This window comes from Panthera tigris, chromosome A3, assembly GCF_018350195.1.
Source record: "Panthera tigris isolate Pti1 chromosome A3, P.tigris_Pti1_mat1.1, whole genome shotgun sequence".
Taxonomy (NCBI): Eukaryota; Metazoa; Chordata; class Mammalia; order Carnivora; family Felidae; genus Panthera; species Panthera tigris.
In genome coordinates, this window is record NC_056662.1 from 34,279,812 (window position 1) to 34,298,719 (window position 18,908).

At 37.7% G+C, this 18,908-nt stretch overlaps 1 protein-coding gene across 1 annotated transcript in view; it reads left to right on the forward strand.

Annotated features, from left to right (window-relative positions):
• PLCB1 (phospholipase C beta 1) overlaps positions 1-18,908 on the forward strand; it is a 694,981-nt gene that overhangs the window by 470,326 nt on the left and 205,747 nt on the right. The window contains exons 5-7 of the mRNA XM_042980903.1: positions 8,291-8,370; positions 10,442-10,495; positions 11,615-11,690. Of these exons, the coding sequence (XP_042836837.1) occupies positions 8,291-8,370; positions 10,442-10,495; positions 11,615-11,690 (210 nt within the window). The remainder of the gene's footprint in view (positions 1-8,290; positions 8,371-10,441; positions 10,496-11,614; positions 11,691-18,908) is intronic.

The window sequence follows — 18,908 nt, forward strand, 5'->3', positions numbered from 1 at the left end:
TCTTATATTATATGTATCTTTTTTTTTTTGCTGCAGTTTGCACAATTTTTCCTTCAATTGCAGGAAATCCCCAGTGTCCTTGATAAATTCTCTTATTTCCTAGGCTAGCTTGACTTGAGCTTTTGTCAATTGCAGCATAAAGTTGTTTGAATCACATAGTCTTTTGAAAGTAATTATGCATCTTTCCTTAATATTACATCACTTGAGTAATATAATTTTCTAGCGTCCCAATAGTGATAATACTGGGTCCTAATATGCTCCCTGTCTTTTGTCTTCTTTTGATAACTATATTTTATTTGACAACCATTTCTCGCTGAGGATAAGATGAACACTTTGACTATAAGATATAAGACTGTCACTGCCACCTAAAGAAAGAGAAACTGTACCAGAAATTTTACCAAAATTCTAAATGTTCGATATACTATCATTTAATGCAGTGACTTCTCCAATAGTCCTTTTTGCTTTTATTTTTTTTTTATTTTTTTTAACGTTTATTTATTTTTGAAACAGAGACAGAGCATGAACGGGGGAGGGGCAGAGAGGGAGGGAGACACAGCCATCAGCCCAGAGCCCCACGCGGGGCTCGAACTCATGGACCACGAGATCATGACCTGAGCTGAAGTCGGACGCTTAACCAACTGAGCCACCTAGGCGCCCCCCTTTTTGCTTTTAATGAAAGCCTTTGTAACCCATAGACCATCTTTTGCCGTGAGAAGATTCTTTACTGTACCATTAAGACAAATGCTCAGTGATATGAATTCTGATGCATGCCAGTAAGTGAGAGAAATGTGCTCAGCCAGGCAATGCAACTCTGAATGAGCTGCACAATGTCCCTTCTTACTTAAATCCCAAACCGTTACCTGCCTCTGAACAGAGGTAATGGGAATGATACTGTTATCAGTGATGGCAGTAGGGGGGTTGCCAAAAAATGAAAACGAGGTGGACAGCTATTTAAAATTGTTAGGACCTTCATATATCTCACAAATAAAATATATCTTATGTAAAGTATTATTTATTCCAGAAACCTTTTAAAACTTGATTAAATACAATAGATGGAGAGATTGAGGCATCCGAATGAGGCCCTTTGGAAGTACTTGCTTTTAGATTATTATCATTTGTCAGTCCTTTTACTTTATTAGGGTAACCATTGACTCATAACTTTTATGTGTATTCAGTATTCCTTTTAGAATATTTTTCTTTCCCAAAGAACTCACTGCATGAAGACATGTTTCAGAGGGCGAAGGTTACAGTCTGCCTTTTCTGTGTGACTCCAGCTGCTTGGTATCAGGTCACAGCCATGGCCTGGGTGGATGCCTTGCATGCCATGATGCCCTGAGTGCCATTTACAACACGCAGTCACTGTGTGGCACTTTGTTTCTCTCAATAGGGCTGATAGTGACCACTGGCCTGTGCTTGAGCTCAAACCACAAACAAATCTCTCCCCTTTTTAAAGACAATGAACACAAATACTCTAAAAGAAAGATGGGTTAAGAATGTTAACAGGGGGGCACTTGGGTGGCTCAGTCGGTTGTATCCAACTTTTGATTTCAGCTCAGGTCAGGATCTCATGGTTCATGAGACTGAGCCCCACATCAGGCTTTGCACTACAGCGCTGAGCTTCCTTGGGATTCTCTCCCTCAAAATAAATAAATAAACTTTAAAAACAAGAATGTTAACAGGAAATTTGTAGAAACGAAAAAGTAGAACAGCCCCAACACATATAAAATGATCCTCCACTATCCTGGTAAATCAGGGGTGTTTATTAAGACCATGCAAGATCCCACATTGCATCCATCAGATTTGTGAACATTTTCTGAAAGCCTAATAATAGCAGGTGTTTTTGAGCATTTGGTAAAATGCAAGCTCCCCTACACTGCCAATGGGAACATTGTGTCCTTATCATTTTGGTGAGCAAGTATCAGCATCTGGTACTGATGAAGATCCATGGATTCTAGGAATTCATGATATTGAATATATTCAATATTCTGTATTGATAGAGAATCTCCCAGATGTGGCTTAAAGCAATAAGAAATAGGTTTGTACAAACAAGACTTTCTGAAAGAAAAAACTGTAAATGTTCATCAATAAAAAAACGGATTAATAAATTATACATCCCTATAGTGGAATAGTATCGTAGGTAAAATTAGTAACTAGACCCACATGCAGAAGCAAGGATACATTTAAAGATATAATATTGGTTGCAAATAGTCCCTGGCCAAAGATGCATAAAGTATGATATGATTTATGTAATATTTTAAATATACAAGGGTCCATACCAGGGACCAGCAAACTATTTTTTGTATAGGGCCAGATAGTAAATAATTTGCCCTTTTCAAACTCTCTTACAACTACTGAATTCTGCTATTGTAGCCTGAAAACAGCCATTGACAATAAGTAAATGCACAAGCATGGCTGTATTCCAATAAAACTTTATTTACAAAACCAGGTGACAGGCTGGCTTTAGCCCTCAGTCCTCAGTTTGCTGAATCCTAATTTATCCCCCATGAAAATAGATGTGGTATTGACATCCAGATATCAATATAGAATCTGGTCCTGGAGAAAGGGAGAAGAATGAAACTAGAGAGAAGCACAGCGTGGAATTAATCTGTACTGCAAAATTTTAAGGATATATTTTTCAAAAAGTACTGAAGTAAATATGGCACAGTGTTAACATTTGTTACATTTTGATCTGTGTTACTTAAACTATTCTCTGTATTTTTATGTGTAAGAAAAATACATAATACTGAAAAAGAAGATTAGAACAAATACATTAAAGTTTTAAAGATAGCATAACTCAGAACCTTGGGAGGAGAAACATCTCCAAGAATTCTATTTCTTCCAGAACACTCTGTCTTTGCCTGTATATCCCTTGCAGCAAAAGTTAGGCCAAGAAGTTGAGTGTGAATGCCAAAGGGAGAAATTTCTCTCTGTTCTCAGAACTAGTCATTATGGTTGAATTGCTTCATGAATGGCATTTGCATCTAGGGCAAGGGTCGAGCATTTGTGATTGGATCTCTCCTTACATTGGTTAAAGCAAGTGTGAGTAGAATTTGTGACCCACTTCTATCAAAATTCCAAGACTTTAGACCTGTACTCTGTGACTGGGCTCACCCCTGTCTCCATCTTATCATTTCTCCTCTAATTTCATCATTATAGCATGTCGATAAGGCGTTTACTTCATAAACTCCATAGGTTGCTTCATCATCATAGTACAGCAGTAAGGTATACAGATTCCAGGGCCAAATGTCCTGGGTTCAAATCTCAGGGGTGCCTATAATGAGCTGTGTGACCTTATGCCAATTATTGATCACCTTAGCTTTCTCATTTATACAAATGGGGTGGTAGTAACAGAATTTATCTCCTACAGTGCTTGTGAGGATTCAGTGAGCTAATTATTTGCCAAATGCCTAGACTAGCCCCTGGTAAATGCTGAGTCACTGTTTTATATGGAATACATTTAAGTGGATTTACTTGTCTTTTTCATCTTGTTTAACTGTATCAGCCACCTTAAAATTTTCTAGAACAAAATGACAGAGAGCACAATATCTGAGAGTACAGGGTTTGGAGCCCAAGAAACTAGTGATCTAATCCCAAACTGTGACTTTTATTAGCCCTGAGAATGTAATTCACAGTGCTTTGTAACTTTGAATCCTCCTCTGTAAAATGAGGCTAGTAACAGTACCTACCTCCTAGAGAATTGTTGTGAGAACTAATGACAGTATTATTGCAAGGGACCTAGGTCAGTGCATAGTAAACACTCAAACAGTACTTTTAAGAGTAATGGACAATTGTGAAACAATTGTTGGCAGCATTAAGCAAACACCTAAATCCTGTGCCAAGAATGGCAGAACTGAAATGCCTTTAGAAATACACGTGCCTTAACTTTGTGACCCGGTAGGGAAACTTTGTATCCATAATGGTGTCAAGACTGGCGCTTACAGTAAGTGCACCAGAACCTCTGGCAGGGGTGGGGTGTGGAGGGGGGGATGGTGAGGGAATTTCAGAAACAGTCTTGCATATGTTAAGACACAAACAGTTGCATTTAAACTCCAGATGAAATTCCATGGAAGTTGACCTTCAGATCAACTAGTTCAGATCTCTATCTAGTTCAGGTCTCTGTTGTCCCCTTCATGGGAAAAGATTGATCATAGGACAGAAAACATCATTTAAGAAGCTTCAGGGTTGAAACAGCAGAAGTTGGGCCAAGCTTAGTGGCAATCATCAGAACCTTGTCTATGAAAGTGGAAAAACAAACCCTCCAGATTAAAATTAGAAACTGTCCTTCCAGTGCCAAACTCACCAGGGCCCAGTGTTGAAATTTATGAGAACACTGCCAGGGTGGGATCAGTCTATCCTGCAGCAAAGCATATGCCGTATCTCAGGAAGAGCCAAGGCTGCTTTCAGCGACTCTGGCCATGTCTTTTTAGGCAGGCTGTTCTTAGCGCAGCTGTGACATCTCTTTGGTTATTCTAAAACAAATAACCAAAATAATTTCTTTATTTGCTTGGGGAGCAAGTAGACAAAGATTAGAATAATGTTTCCTAAACCAGGTCCTGGCACACATTATTACTCAAAATACTCTTCCTGGCCTAGCAGTATGCTCAAACAAACATCAGTATGCCTAAAAAATACAAGGCTTTCTCGAAAAATATGTGGATTCTGAGTCTGAAGATCTGGTGTGGAGCTTAAAGTCCTTCGTTTCTACCAAACTTTCCCTCAGTGCTGCAAGTCTACTCTAGAACCTTGCTACCCATAGCATGGATCAGTATAGACTTCACTTGGGATGTGCATTCTCTGTCTCCTACCCAGACTTCCTGAATTAGCATCTGCATTCCAACAAGACCCTCAGAGATTTCTATGTACATGCAAGTTTCAGAAGCAATGAACATATGGGAATCAATTCCCTCAAGGCATTGGTTGCACATCCTCTACACAATGTAGCTACTTCTGGTACCCAAAAGTTCTGAAATATGTTATCCTGCCATAGCCGACTCTAGCAGTGCTCTGCCCATATCCTTTCCAATCCTTTTCCATCTTCACACACAATACCTTGATGGCTTTCACTTCCAGCAGCCAGCACCCTTGCCTCTGTTGGCTGTTCCTTCTGAATGCTGGAATCCCCTTTGTGTACTATCAAGAAAAGCAGAAGTACCTGGGGATTTCCATCACTTCCAGCAGCCCTTAACCAAGAGTAACAGGCACAGGGACTGCCACATTCCAGCTCTATGCTCTTCATCAAAACTCAACTTTGATGTGTGGTCTACATCAGGATGAAGAAGGCCAAAGTTCCCATGTGCCTGAGTTTGTTTGGTGTCACACCCTTCTACCTTCTTACCTTCTCAGTCCTGCTCAGTCCACTATAAATTTGCCATGGAACGCTTTATAATAAACCCATTCCTCGTCAATCCTTGGCTCAGGGTCTGCTTCCGGGGAATCCAAAGTAAGATACGTGCTGTTTTAGCTCAGGATGATAGAGACAGAAACCAGTACCCAGGCAAGAGTTGGGATATTTCTAAAGTTCCCTTGGTCACTGCTTTAGTCCCTGAATCTTTGGTCTAGCCTGGGTCAGATTTTTTGAATATCTCAAAGAGCTGCAGGAAGCCAATGAATTCTAGGAATTCCACACGTAGAAATTTAGATGTTCACGTTCTGACAATGTGATGAAAATAAATTGTGCTTTACTTTCTGAATTAGCTAACCGTGGCTGTGTAGTGAGGGTGGTGATGATGCTGTCCTTTGGCTGGCTTTATAAAAGACCCATTATAAAAAGCTAAGCATCTAGAAGATGGGCACTGACCAAAGGCCACAGCCACAGCCACAGCCACAGCCACCCACTACCTGTGGCTAGTGAATACTTGGAAGGTTGTCAATGTAAATTGAGATGGGCTATCAGTGTAAAACCAATACCTCACTTCAAAGACTAAGTACACAAAAGGAGTGCAAGGGGCACCTGGGAAGCTCAGTCAGTTAAGCATCTGACTCTTGATTTCAGCTCAGGTCATGATCTCAATGTCATAAGATCAAACCCCATGTCAGGGTCCACACTGAGCTTGGAGCCTGCTTGGGATTCTCCTTCTCCCTCTCTCTCTGCCCCTCCATTGCTCACACTTTCTCTGTCTCTCTCAAAATAAAGAAATAAACACTTTTTTTAAAAAAGAATATAAAATAGCTACATTTTATGTTGATTACATGATTAATATTTTTGAAATATTAGTTAAAATAAAATATACTACTAAAATTAGCTTGAGGTGCCTGGGTGGCTCAATTAAGCATTCAACTTTGGCTCAGATCATGATCTCACAGTCATGGGTTCAAGCCCCACACTGGGCTTTGTGCTGACAGCTCAGAACCTGGAGCCTACTTCGGATTTTGTGTCTCCCTCTCTGTCTGCTCCTTCCCTATTCCCACTCTGTCTCTCTCTCTCAAAAATAAATAAACATTAAAAATATTTATTTAAAATTAGCTTCACCTGTTTGTTTCTAACTTTATTAATGTGGCAAATAGAAAAATTTAAATTACATACATAGCTGATGTTGTATTTCTATTGGGCTGGCTATAATAGAGATCTTATCTTTCAACCTAAAAGGTCAGACCCAGTTAAGTTTCCCCAATTCTTCATAATGCCTTCACTGTACCTATTTCTGGTATGGAATTGGCCCCCAGTAAACATATGATATGGTACATTGACCTCAATTACAGATACTTTCACTGATGCGTAAAGTTGCCATGGAGGTAGAAATGTCTAAAGTCTGACCTTAGCTCAGAAAATATTATACAAGAAGCATATTGTAAAAACCAGGGCCAGTAGGTAATTACTCTTAGTTTAAAATGATCAAATTTGAGGAAATTTATTTTAAAGCTATTAAAGAGTTATTCCAGTGCTTATTTGCTTATACATGAAGTTTCGTGGTCAGCTATTTTGCTTCCCTCACAGTTACTCTGGGTCACATCTTCCAAGTCTTCCACCAATAGTGTATAGAGTTCAAGGCTTCCAAAATTACCTCCTAAACTGGGATAGCTCCCTAGCTGAGTTCCTTCTTTTTGGTTTCTCAGCCTCAACTCCATTCTCCACATGGCCAAGAAAGAGATAATCCCCCTAACGCACAATCCAGCCTCAGCTCTCCTCCTCTCTCACCCTAAAAAAGGCCTTCAGTGCTATGGAATTTCTTGCTAGATTCTCTCTGGATACCTCAACAGACATTAAATGCTCTCCATACTCTGCCCCAACTTTCCTTTTTTTCACTGCAACTACCCTTATTTTTTGCAATTCCTATGAGACTACTCACCATTCTCTCTAAGTCTTACCTCTGATTCTTCTCCCAGACAGTTTTCTTTTTACTTAGAATTCCTTCTTGCTTCTTCCTTCTTCACCACTCTATACCCCAAGTCCTATCTAAAATGTTACTGTATTACATGATGGTATATTATCAATACCTTAAGTCAGAAGGCAAAATACGGAAGACCAACAAAACAAAGTAGAAATAAACTAGATGGAAAAGCTGTTGAACTAAAAAAACATGGTTTCTTAGCTCTCATGTCCTCTTCTCTTAAAGAATTGGGGGGGGGGGGTAGAGTGGAGGCACAATGTTAATTCTGTGTTCAAAATTATCACCCAGAATGGAACTTCCAACTTTTTTTGTAGATTTACTCTTTTCTGTTTTCTTGGAAGCCAAGTGAGAACACTGGTGAGCAGTGTGAGGTAGGGATTCGATTAGGGGAGTTGTGAGAGGCTGCTAGAATTGCTGGGGAGACAGAGTATGGTATACAGTATGACTTTGTGACTGCAACTGATTTTAAGAACTTGTAGAACTATAACATTTTAAAGTTCCCTGGTATAGCTGCTTTGGCTTAAGTAGCAAAGTAGGAAGATTACATTTGCAGGTGCTTTGAAAATATATTTGACTCTATCTTAAACTCTTCGGTAACTCTTTCTCTCTTTACAATGCTAGGAAACTAGTAAAAAGTACTTGGTTACTGAAAGGCAACATACCAGTTTTCTATCAGTAAGGATTTTTAAAAGCAGACAAAATTTTGTTGATGTGATAAAAACATTTCCTTCAAAAGGAGCAGTTACTCAGGGATTTAAATTTAATTATGTCATTTTTATAAAAAAGAAAGAAAGAGAGAGAGAAGACAAGTAAAGGAAAGAAAAGAAAAGAAAAAAGAAAAGGAAAAAGCCCCTAAGGCATACAGATTGAACTAATTTGTCTTCCTGGTAGCCTAGCTAAAAACATGTGTCTAGAGGCTGTACAGTATGCAAGCTAATGCAAGTGTGATTTACATCTTTCAGGAATGGACAAATGAGGTTTTCAGTTTGGCAACAAACCTGCTGGCCCAAAACATGTCCAGAGACGCATTTCTGGAAAAAGCGTAAGTAGCCCTAATTTTATTGCTAAGGGTGTTGCTTCTTCTGAGTCAGTTTCCTTTCTCCTTTGTGAGTTTTTTGTTTATGCTGCACTGGCTTCTTACATTGATAAACATAAACTTCCCTTTGGGATTTGTTAGAGAACTGATACCTCCAGTGTTTAGAATTGGTAAACTTCCAAGAAAGATTGCTCTTTCCTCCAAGCTGCACATCCGTGTTAGGCTGAGCTCTCCTGAATGTCAATGCCTTTGACACACAATAAGGAGACACGTCCAAATCCTGGCAGGTGTGCTCAGAACCAAAAATTATTAATTTCAGAGGGTCCTCTGCTTCTACATACATATGCCTGTGTCGTATCAATTATTTATCTGAAGAAGGAAAAGAACAACATACAGTACTCGTTTCTCTAGAGTCTTAGATCTCTGATAGATTCTATAATAACTTCCCTGCCTACTTAAGTCATAAACTGATGTCCTGATTCCTGCCCACAGATCCCAGAAAGTGTTAGTAAGAAAGGAGAAAGAGAAAAGATGCAGAGGAAGGCACAGAATGAAAAGGAGGAGGAAAGACAAGCAAAACAAGATTACTCAATCACCCTGGAATTACACAGTCTTTCTAAAAATAATTTGACCAAGGAAAATAATGATTTTTGCCAGATGAGCAGCAAGGAAAATTTGTTGTGTTCACTTTGGAGGCTATGGATGTCCAGGGGGTTGGAAAGCCTTGAAATCAAAACCACAAGCAGAAACATTACTAGGTGGTCCTCTGTTTACTTATTAACTTTCTCTTTTTCCTGTTCTTCTGTAAGACATACCCACCATTCCAGACCTAAGACTCCAGCCTACATTTCTTTCTTACTCTTCTATGAATTGCTTTTACTGTTAATACTGCACAGGTCATTACTTAAATGCTTTTTCATGTGATCATCTCCTCTCTAGTTTGTCACCTTGATGACCTTTCTAATGCCTCTCTCTACCCGCTGCCTTTCTTCTCTCTCTTTACTGTCTTTGAGTTTATCGCCCTTCATCTATGAGAACTTTCTAGAACATCTCATGTGCCAGGTAGAGTTAGTGGAAGAGGACACAGATAAAGAAGACATTGTATCTGAAACACAGCATGATATATATATATATATATATATATATATAGCTAGTAAAACATCTAATTGGCTAATCATTATCTATTTCGGATATCCCTTTCAAACAAGTTTATTCCTATGAATAGCTGCTATGGGCATTCTAGAACATGCCTTTTGATGAACATGTTATAACCATTTCTGTTGCATATATATCTAGATATGGGATTGATGGGTCATAGCATGTGCAGTTTCCTAAAGTGGTAATCCCAATCCACACACCCATGAGCAGCAGTCAAAATTTCTGTTGCTCTCTCTCTATCCATATGTCCATAAGCAGTTGAAGAGATAAATACAGTAGTTGTATTGACACAATGGAATACTTTGCAACAATGAGAGTGAATGATCTACAACTATAAGCAAAAAATAAGGATGGATCTCAAAAATATGAGAAGCCAGGGGCGCCTGGGTGGCTCAGTCGGTTAAGCATCCGACTTCAGCTCAGGTCATGATCTCATGGTCTGTGGGTTCGAGCCCCGCGTCGGGCTCTGTGCTGACAGCTCAGAGCCTGGAGCCCATTTCAGATTCTGTGTCTCCCTCTCTCTCTGCTCCTCCCCTGTTCATGCTCTGTCTCTCTCTGTCTCAAAAATAAATAAACGTTAAAAAAAAATTTTTTTTAAATATGAGAAGCCAGACACAAAAGAATGTTATTCCATTTATATAAAGTGCAAAACAGGCTAAAATGAAATCTATGTTGTTTAAAGTCACAATAATGGTTCCATTTTGGGGACTGGGCTCTGGAGGGGGGCACTAGAGGAGCTTCTGGGATGTTGCTAAGGTGATCACGTTCTAGTTCTTGATCTGGGTACTGATTGCAGAGACCTAAACAGTTTGTAAGATTCAATAAACTGTACATAGGCATCAGCCCTTTTCTATGTATTTTATTCCTTAATAGAAAGCATTTTAAAGATTAAACACTTGTTTTTCTGCTTCTCCAACAGCTATACGAAGCTTAAGCTGCAAGTCACTCCAGAAGGGCGCATTCCTCTCAAAAAGTAAGCTTCGGGGGCCCTTCCCAGTGTTCATGTGCTTTTCTCAAAGATTTGACTCCATGCCATGGCTCTGTTTCGTTTATCCACTGGCCCAATGGGAGCCTGAAAATGCATGGTAACCTTGTTCTCCCTCATGCTCCATGTTCATGTCAATGCAGCTAGTTTCCTCATAGGGATTTTCCTGTGGCATCATTTTCAAGAAACAACAAAGCAGGAAGTGGGTAGAAAGGGTGGGAAACCTTACTGCTAAACCCAAAAGGCCATCTGAGATTCAGATCTATTCTAGGAATAGAAATTGGGCAACTCCAATGCCTCTTTCTACCAAGATGACGCTAGCCTTGAAGGAGGAGCTGCAAACTCAAATGTCAACAGAAACCAGGCAGGGAACTTACATGATGATGCAGGCCAGGAGTGGGAAGAACTAGAGTAAAACTTATCTAGAGGAGACAATGACAGCTCACCTCTACCATATTCCTTGTGGGACCAGTGGGCTCTGGATGCTAGATTTTGTCATGTTTAAATAGAACCCATAAATTCAAATTATTGAATAAAATCTAGTTTTAATGCAGTACTTAAATATTATTTTGTTAATAAATTGACCTCTCTTTTATTGAAGTATAGCTGATGTACATAAATTTTATTTTTTAAAACCAGATTACTGACCAAAGGAAATACGTCCTTAGTCTTTAACCTTTGACTTACTGGTAGGCTCTTATTCATAACAATGTGAAATTATTATTATTATTATTATTATTAAGAGTAATTCATTATCTACTAATAATATTAATAACCTACACCTTTAGAGCAATAGGTAGCAGCAAAAGAGAAAGAGTTATCAAGGATTTATTTAAGTACTTAATATTAGAGGCTACTTAGTGCCATGGTTTTTCATTGGGTCATCACCTTTGCCTCAAAAGGTTGATTTTAAATTAGATGTTGTGATTTTGAAAAGCACATACATAGATCTTTTTTAGAACATATACGCAGATGCATGAAGCAATGGATATATTTTAATTCTTTAAAGATGAATAATGAGAAGGTTTGATTCAATGGGATATTTCTAATGGGTGTCATCGGTAAGTGTGTGGTCCATATCTCATGTGTTGTGACTTCACTTCACAGCATATACCGCTTGTTCTCAGCAGACCGGAAGCGAGTTGAAACTGCTTTAGAGGCTTGTAGTCTTCCATCTTCAAGGGTGAGCATGTTGCTTTTCTGGAATTAGTAGTATTAAACAGCTGTAATAATCATACTGAAATATAGCTTGCCCTCATATTACCCAAACATTTTTTAAGAAGTCCTTAGGACTTAATATTAATATTTACAATATATGGGGCCACTGTAATTATATTTTCTTTCATTCCCATAAACCCAATATTTTATCTACAAAGATCTTTGTTCTTTGTAAATAGTCATTTTTTAGAAACATCTAATATAAAAAGATATGGGCCAAAAAGTATTATTGTTAAGAATTTAAACTTCTCATATTAACAAGTCCTTTGTTGATGTCCATTGAGACGTTAGCTAATCAGTATAGATTGTGGTTAGGAAGATATTTAAAATATCGATCCATCTTATTCTAACCATTTAAAATGTCTAGTTTTAAGACTTGTAGGTTAATAAGAAATTAACATGAGAGTACATGTTTATAAATAAATATATTTACATTCTCTGCTGGGCTGTGCTCACACAGTTTTTGCGTGGAGGGGTGCAGAATGAATCTGGAGACTGCCTACTTTGCTCATAAGGTGGTAAGATAGAGGAGAGAAGAGACCCAACACATTCAAGGCACTCAATGTATGTTGCCCACCTAAAATAATTTGCCTTCATTTCAGTGCAGTCCTATATAACTGGCTCTAAAATGATTTGTTACCATTATTTCTGGGAGAGCAGTCTATTATATAAAATCTTTTTCTCAGGCTATATGCAGAACTCGCCTTTCTATTGCAAATTATTTTTATCCTAGTATCTAAGCAACAAGTAAGCTCTTTCCCAAGGATAACACTTAAACTATAGGAAGAACCTTCTAGCCTCTTGAAACACTCTGGAAATGTTCAGTTTGCACTGAATGAAGTTGAGAAACCATTCCTAAACTTGTTAGGTTATGAAAAAGTATTGAGTGCTATTATTAAATGTAACAGCCCATTCTTATTGTCAATACTTTTTAGGAAAATGCAGTTCATTAAGAACTTCAATAGGTAACAGAAAGAAAAAGAAGAGTGCTCCCCCACTCTGAGTTTCCTGCTATAGGTGGAAAAAGTGGGTGATGCTACAAACCTGGACAGAGCCATGGAAAGGCTCCCCCAAACATGCTAACCTTACCTTGAATATGTAAACTGAAATGATCGAATTTGCTCATTGTTGCTCTTTCCTAGATGCTTTGGGGTAGGAAAGATGTGCCAGTTCAGGTCCCATCATTGCTCAACAAATATTTCTTGAGCTCTTATACCACCTGCCCTCAAGCCCTGAGAATGTGTTAGTGAACAAAACATAGTCCTAGGATCCAAGGACCATACAGTTTCCGGGGGTGCTCCTCAAACACGTGGATTGACATATATGTAAATGGGGGGGAGGCTGGAGGGTTGCTGTGAGCAAAAGGAATGGAGTGCTACCATTGTGAATAAGGGAGAATCATTCCAGAAAAAGGAAAAAGGAAAGGATATGTGCTAAAACCCTGAGGCTGGAACGAATTTACTGGTCTGAATAACAATGACAAAGACTTCTGCATTTAAGCACAAAAAAAAAAACAAAAAAAAAAAAACAAAAAAAAAAAAACAAAAAAACAAAAAAACAAAAAACAAAAAAACAAAAAAAAACCTTGAAAGATGAATTTAGAAAACCATGAAAATTTTTTTTCCTCTGCAATTACTCCTGATTTTACCTTTACTGGATAACATCTTGTGAATATAATGCTCAAAAATTTTAACTTACTATAAGTCTAGCTAAAGGAAAGAAAGAATAGAAATTGAAGCTGAATAGAAAATCAAATCCATCAAGCAATTCTCTGTAAATTGCAATTTTCTAAACAATTGGATACTGAAAATTCAGTCAATAAATATAAATTGAGTTTTTACAATCCACTATGTCTACTATAGGATCATGCTTTCAGACCAATATCAGCTGGAGACATTTCAAAAAGAAAATGAGATTCAAATAAGTGTTTTGTTAAAAATGAAAAAAATATTTATATTTAGTAAATTAGATGTTATGACAATTTCCTGAAAACAAATTGGAGATTAAAAAAAAACAATCAGCCTCTATAATGAAGTCTTAAAAGATCATTATTCATGGTATAGTAAAGTATACTTTACTTGGGGGACTTGTAGAATTAGAATGCTTTAAAAAGATCTAAAATCCAAAGACAGGTTAAGAGCTGGGAAATAAATGTTTCCATGAACTGATATATTTTAAAGCCTTGTAATTTCATATCTACAGAACAGTGATTCTAGAAAAAAAATACACTAATTAGCAAAACGATTCTGGATATACTGACAAGAGGTGTTTCAAACACCCCACAGAAGAAAAGGCTACATAAATGGTAGATAGGGCCGCATATCTGGGAGCCTCATTTCATAGCCAGTGGTTGTTCAGACTAGATTTAATTGTGTTCTGTAAATAGGTACTTTACCAGAAACACAGTGGATATCCTGTTGAGATTTTTTAAACATTATCTTTGTGCACATTGTTAGGAATAATTAATGCACTTGAAGTTGTATCCTGGCCAACTGGATCCACTGGAATAACACATTCCTTTAGAGGGTACTCCTTTAGAGACTACAGTTGCTTGCCAAAGTTACCTTAATTGTTAAAAAGTAGCACTGTATCTAAAAAGAGAGACAAAGCAATTACTGTCTTTCTATTAATAACCCAAACATATTTTCCAGGGAGACCTTTGAACACCTTTCCATATTCAGAAAATTACCACTTTACCCACAAACTTTTTGAGAACTCAAAGTGGTTTTCTTGAACCAAATTCCCTTTGACTGAAGACTTATTAACTTGAAAATAGTTCAGTGACATTTGGATTTGTATTATAGTCACTGCATAGCACTGTCACTTTTTTAAAACAATTTTTAATGTTTATTTTTGAGAGAGAGTGAGACAGAGTGCAAGTGGAGGAGGGGTAGAGAATGAGGGAGACACAGAATCCGAAGCAGGCTCCAGGCTCTGAGCTGTCAGCACAGAGCCCCACGCAGGGCTCGAGTTCACGAACCCCACGAAATCATGACCTGAGCCAAAGTCGGACGCTTAACCAACTGACCCACCCAGGTGCCCCTAGCACTGACACTGTAATGAACAAGATAGGAATAAATCAATGGATACTTGATCCCTGAACAACACAGATTTAAGTCACACTGGTCCACTTACATGTGGATTTTTTTTTCAGTAAATACAGTACAGTACTATAAATGTATTTTCTCTTCCTTGTGATTTTCTTTGTAATATTTTCCTTTCTCTAGGCTATGTCATTGTAAGAATACAGGATAGAATATATATAATACACAAAATCTGTGTTGATCGACTGCTAATGTTATCCGGAAGGCTCCCAGTCAACAGTAGGCTGTTAGTAAAATTTGCCAGGGAGTCAAATTTACACATGGATTTTTGACCATGTGATGGAGGGTCGGGACCCCAAGCTCCTGCATTGTTTAAGGATCAACTGTATTCGTTTTAAATAATAAAGTTGACTATAGTTATGAACTTACATATAATGCTAAGACAAACAGTAACTATTTTGGATTTAAAGAATACTATAAATATTACTGGAGAATACAATAAATAAAATGTAAAAATACTTCTCCCAGGATGACTGTAATGTGTTGTCTTTCTCCTATGACTTATACCCAGCCTATAAATAAAAAATATAATCATTTATGTAGCTGTGACTCTGTCTCAAAATTCTTTCTTAAAATTACACTAAGAATTTGGTTTATTATGAGTAATTTACTTGTGATTATTTCATGTACTGTGTGGCCAACTCAACTTTTGCCTTATAACTTTAGAACAAAAATATTAAGAATAAATTGATGTGAACATTTAGTTTGCTGGATTACAGTGTGTCTTATAGAATCAAGTGACCTGGGTTCAAAGCCATAGCACCTACACACACACACACACACACACACACACACTTGGGACCTTAGACAAGTTTTGTAACCTGCCATGTCCCTAGTGTTTGTATCTGAAAAGGGTCACTAGCCATGCCAACCATATAGAGTTGACACGGGATCAAATGAAAACATACAAGTAAAGCTCTGTGTGCATGGGGGTGCCTGGGTGGCTCAGTTGGTTAAACATCTGACTTCGGCTTGGGTCATGATCTCCTGGTTTGTGAGTTCGAGCCCTACATCAGACTCTGTGCTGACAGCTCAGAGCCTGGAGCCTGCTTCAATCCCTTGTCTCCCTCTCTCTCTGCCCCTCCTCCACTTGCTCTCTCTCTCTCTCTCTCTCTCTCTCAAAAATAAATTTAAAAAATTTAAAAAAATTTTTAAGTTCTGTATGCATGGCACACAGTAAGTGCTCAATATATATTAGTTCTTATTATCCTCTGAGTATTTTTTCACATGCATATGTATATGGTTTTTTTTTTCCTTTTCCTGTTTTTAATTTGGTATGTGAATATGTGATAACTATGTCTAAGGAATCTGGAAATGCAAATGCTACCAGTACTACTATTGAGGTTTTTTTTTTTTAATTTCCCTTTTGAGATTCTTTGGATACAAGCATGGAATTGAAGCAACTTCATTTTTAAAGTTTGCAATACTTTTCTGGAAAAAGTGGGCCTGATTCAGACTACATTACCCTTCTTAGTTTTCCTTCCAGAAATTTCTTTTTCTTTCTTTTTTTTTAAGGTGGCATGAGAAGGGGAGGGGCAGAGAGAGAGGGAGACACAGAATCTGAAGCAGGCTCCAGGCTCTGAGCTGTCCGCACAGACCCCCACACAGGGCTCAAACTCACAAACTACAAGATCTTGACCTGAGCCGAAGTCAGGAGCTTAATTGACTGAGCCACCCAGATGCCCCTCCCTCCAGAAATTTCTTATAACAATAGCAAAGATAATCAGTGATGATCCGTTTTGTATTGGAAGCATGATGTGAAGGGCCAAGTCTTGGACTACAAGGCAGGAGACCTAAGGTCAGGTCCCATATCCTGGGTTCACCAGCAAACATTAATTAGGTGGCTATTAAATGCCTGGCAGTGTGCTTAGGACACAAAGGAGTTAAATAAGAGATAGTCACTCCACTCAAAAACTCAGTCTAGTAGAAAATCAAACATATAAAAAATATGGGGAAAACTGCATGATAGATACTATAATGAAGATATATAAATGTGGATTGTGAAAACAAAAAAAGAATGCAGCATCTCTAGCTAGTGTGGTCCAGCAAGACTGCAGAAGAGTATTTGAATAGTGGGAATGATCTTTAGAATGTTAGGCCGAGAGCTTCCTCCTGCTCAGATAGGACAAAATGAATCTGTTACATCCACTTTACCAAATTGTGAGATCCAGGAAAAGAAAATATGTGAATGAGATTTGTGAATTTCAGCCCTGTTTAAGATGTAAGGAAGTAAGACTTGTCCATAGCTTTTCCAAAAATAACTCCCCTATATTCTTTCAGTTTAGCTTTCATAGATGCTCATTTTAACTCATGTTTCCAAATTATTTCTTCTCCCATTTTCCTATACTGACACCAAAGACTTTAGGATATCCTCATCAGTCAAGTTGGGCAAAGAAAAATGAGACAAAGAAAATCAGCTGTATTGAATGGGGTTTTTTTTTCCCTATGTGCTAACATCTAACTGGCAATGAAAATAATATTGTGTTTATTGAGATTATCTCATTAATACTTTCTCTTTAATAGAAAGTTCTAATTCATAGCTGGCAAATAAACAATGGTCAGAGTTTTAGGAAAGCATATTGTGTTCTGAAATTATGTGTATGGAATCTTATATAAATGACTTCAGTTGAATCTGATTATCCTACGGGAATTCTATTCTATCAACTTCCACCTTTCTCATAAATTACATTTATTTACTTAGTAAATATTTATTGTGCACTTACTATATGTTACACACTGCAATCACAGCAGTTAACAAACAACACACAGGTCCTAGCTTGTGTAGTTCTTCAGGTTAGAAAGAAATCGAACCATACAGCCGGGAGCACAATACAGTTAAAGAGTGTTGAAATATGACACCAGTGAAACATAATGGTAGCACAGAAGGGAAGACAAAACCCAGTCCAGGAGGAAGAGCTTTTAAACTAACACAAGAAAGGAGAAAAAAAATAAGAGGTTTGGATCATTGCTGCTTAATGGACCTTGCTATGTGTAATGCTGTATGTGTTGTTTGGTCATATCAAAGTTCTGTTTTGCAAAATAGATTTTGTTCCTGCTCCATAAGTGGATTTACTAAAGGAAATATTATTTTATTCATTCATTCCACAAATATGAGACTCCTGCTGTCTGCCAAGTAGTGAGCTAAGGTCTCTTATCTGTTACCAAGCAGTGTACAATTTCAGACAACAATTTTAGGTATTTCAATAAAAGTACATTTCAAAACATATGCATATGGTAAAAGGAAGGGGTGTTTTTGGTTTAAGGGTTTGAAAATAAAAATAATTATACAAACACATAGCTGAAATAGGAAAGCAGCATGAAGAATGTCCTTCCTGTTAACAAAGGCTTGAATACATGCTTCCGGTTTCCATGGCAGCCCGACTAAACAGAAAAATAAGTCATAGAAATGACTTTTTATCTCAATGACTTGGTTCCCAAACAGTAGGACCAAGAAAAGTCTGTGAGAAATAATGACTGGTGCTGTCCTACTTACAAAAACTGTTTTACAACTTATCAGATTACTTAAGCCAGAAGGAACATTGTTTGAAAAAAAAAAAAAAAGATACAAAATTGGAATTTATGTTTTCATTTTGAAAATGTCTGTCTTGGGGCACCTGGTGGCTCAGTTGGTTGACTGACTTCGGCTCAGGTCATGATCTCACAGTTCGTGGGTTTGAGCCCCACGTCAGGCTCTGTGCTGACAGCTCAGAGCCTGGAGCCTGCTTCAGATTCTGTGTTTCCCTCTCTCTCTGCTCCTCCCCCTCTCATGCTCTGTCTCTCTCTCTCCTTCAAAAATAAATTAAAAAAAAAAAAAAACTTTAAAAAAAAAAAGAAAATGTCTGTCTCGAGTTTCTTTGCTCCTCAAAAAAAAGAATTCATTCAAACATCTGCTAAACAGCACATAAACAATGTGACTTCTCTTTATGCCACTGAACAGTTAAAAATGGTGAAAATGACCAATTTTATGATATGTATACTTCATGACAGTTTTTTAAAAAGATTAAAAGTAAAAAAGAAAAAAAATGCCTAAAAGGAAAATCTGCTAAACAGACCCTGTTTGTGCTAAGTCTAACTTACTT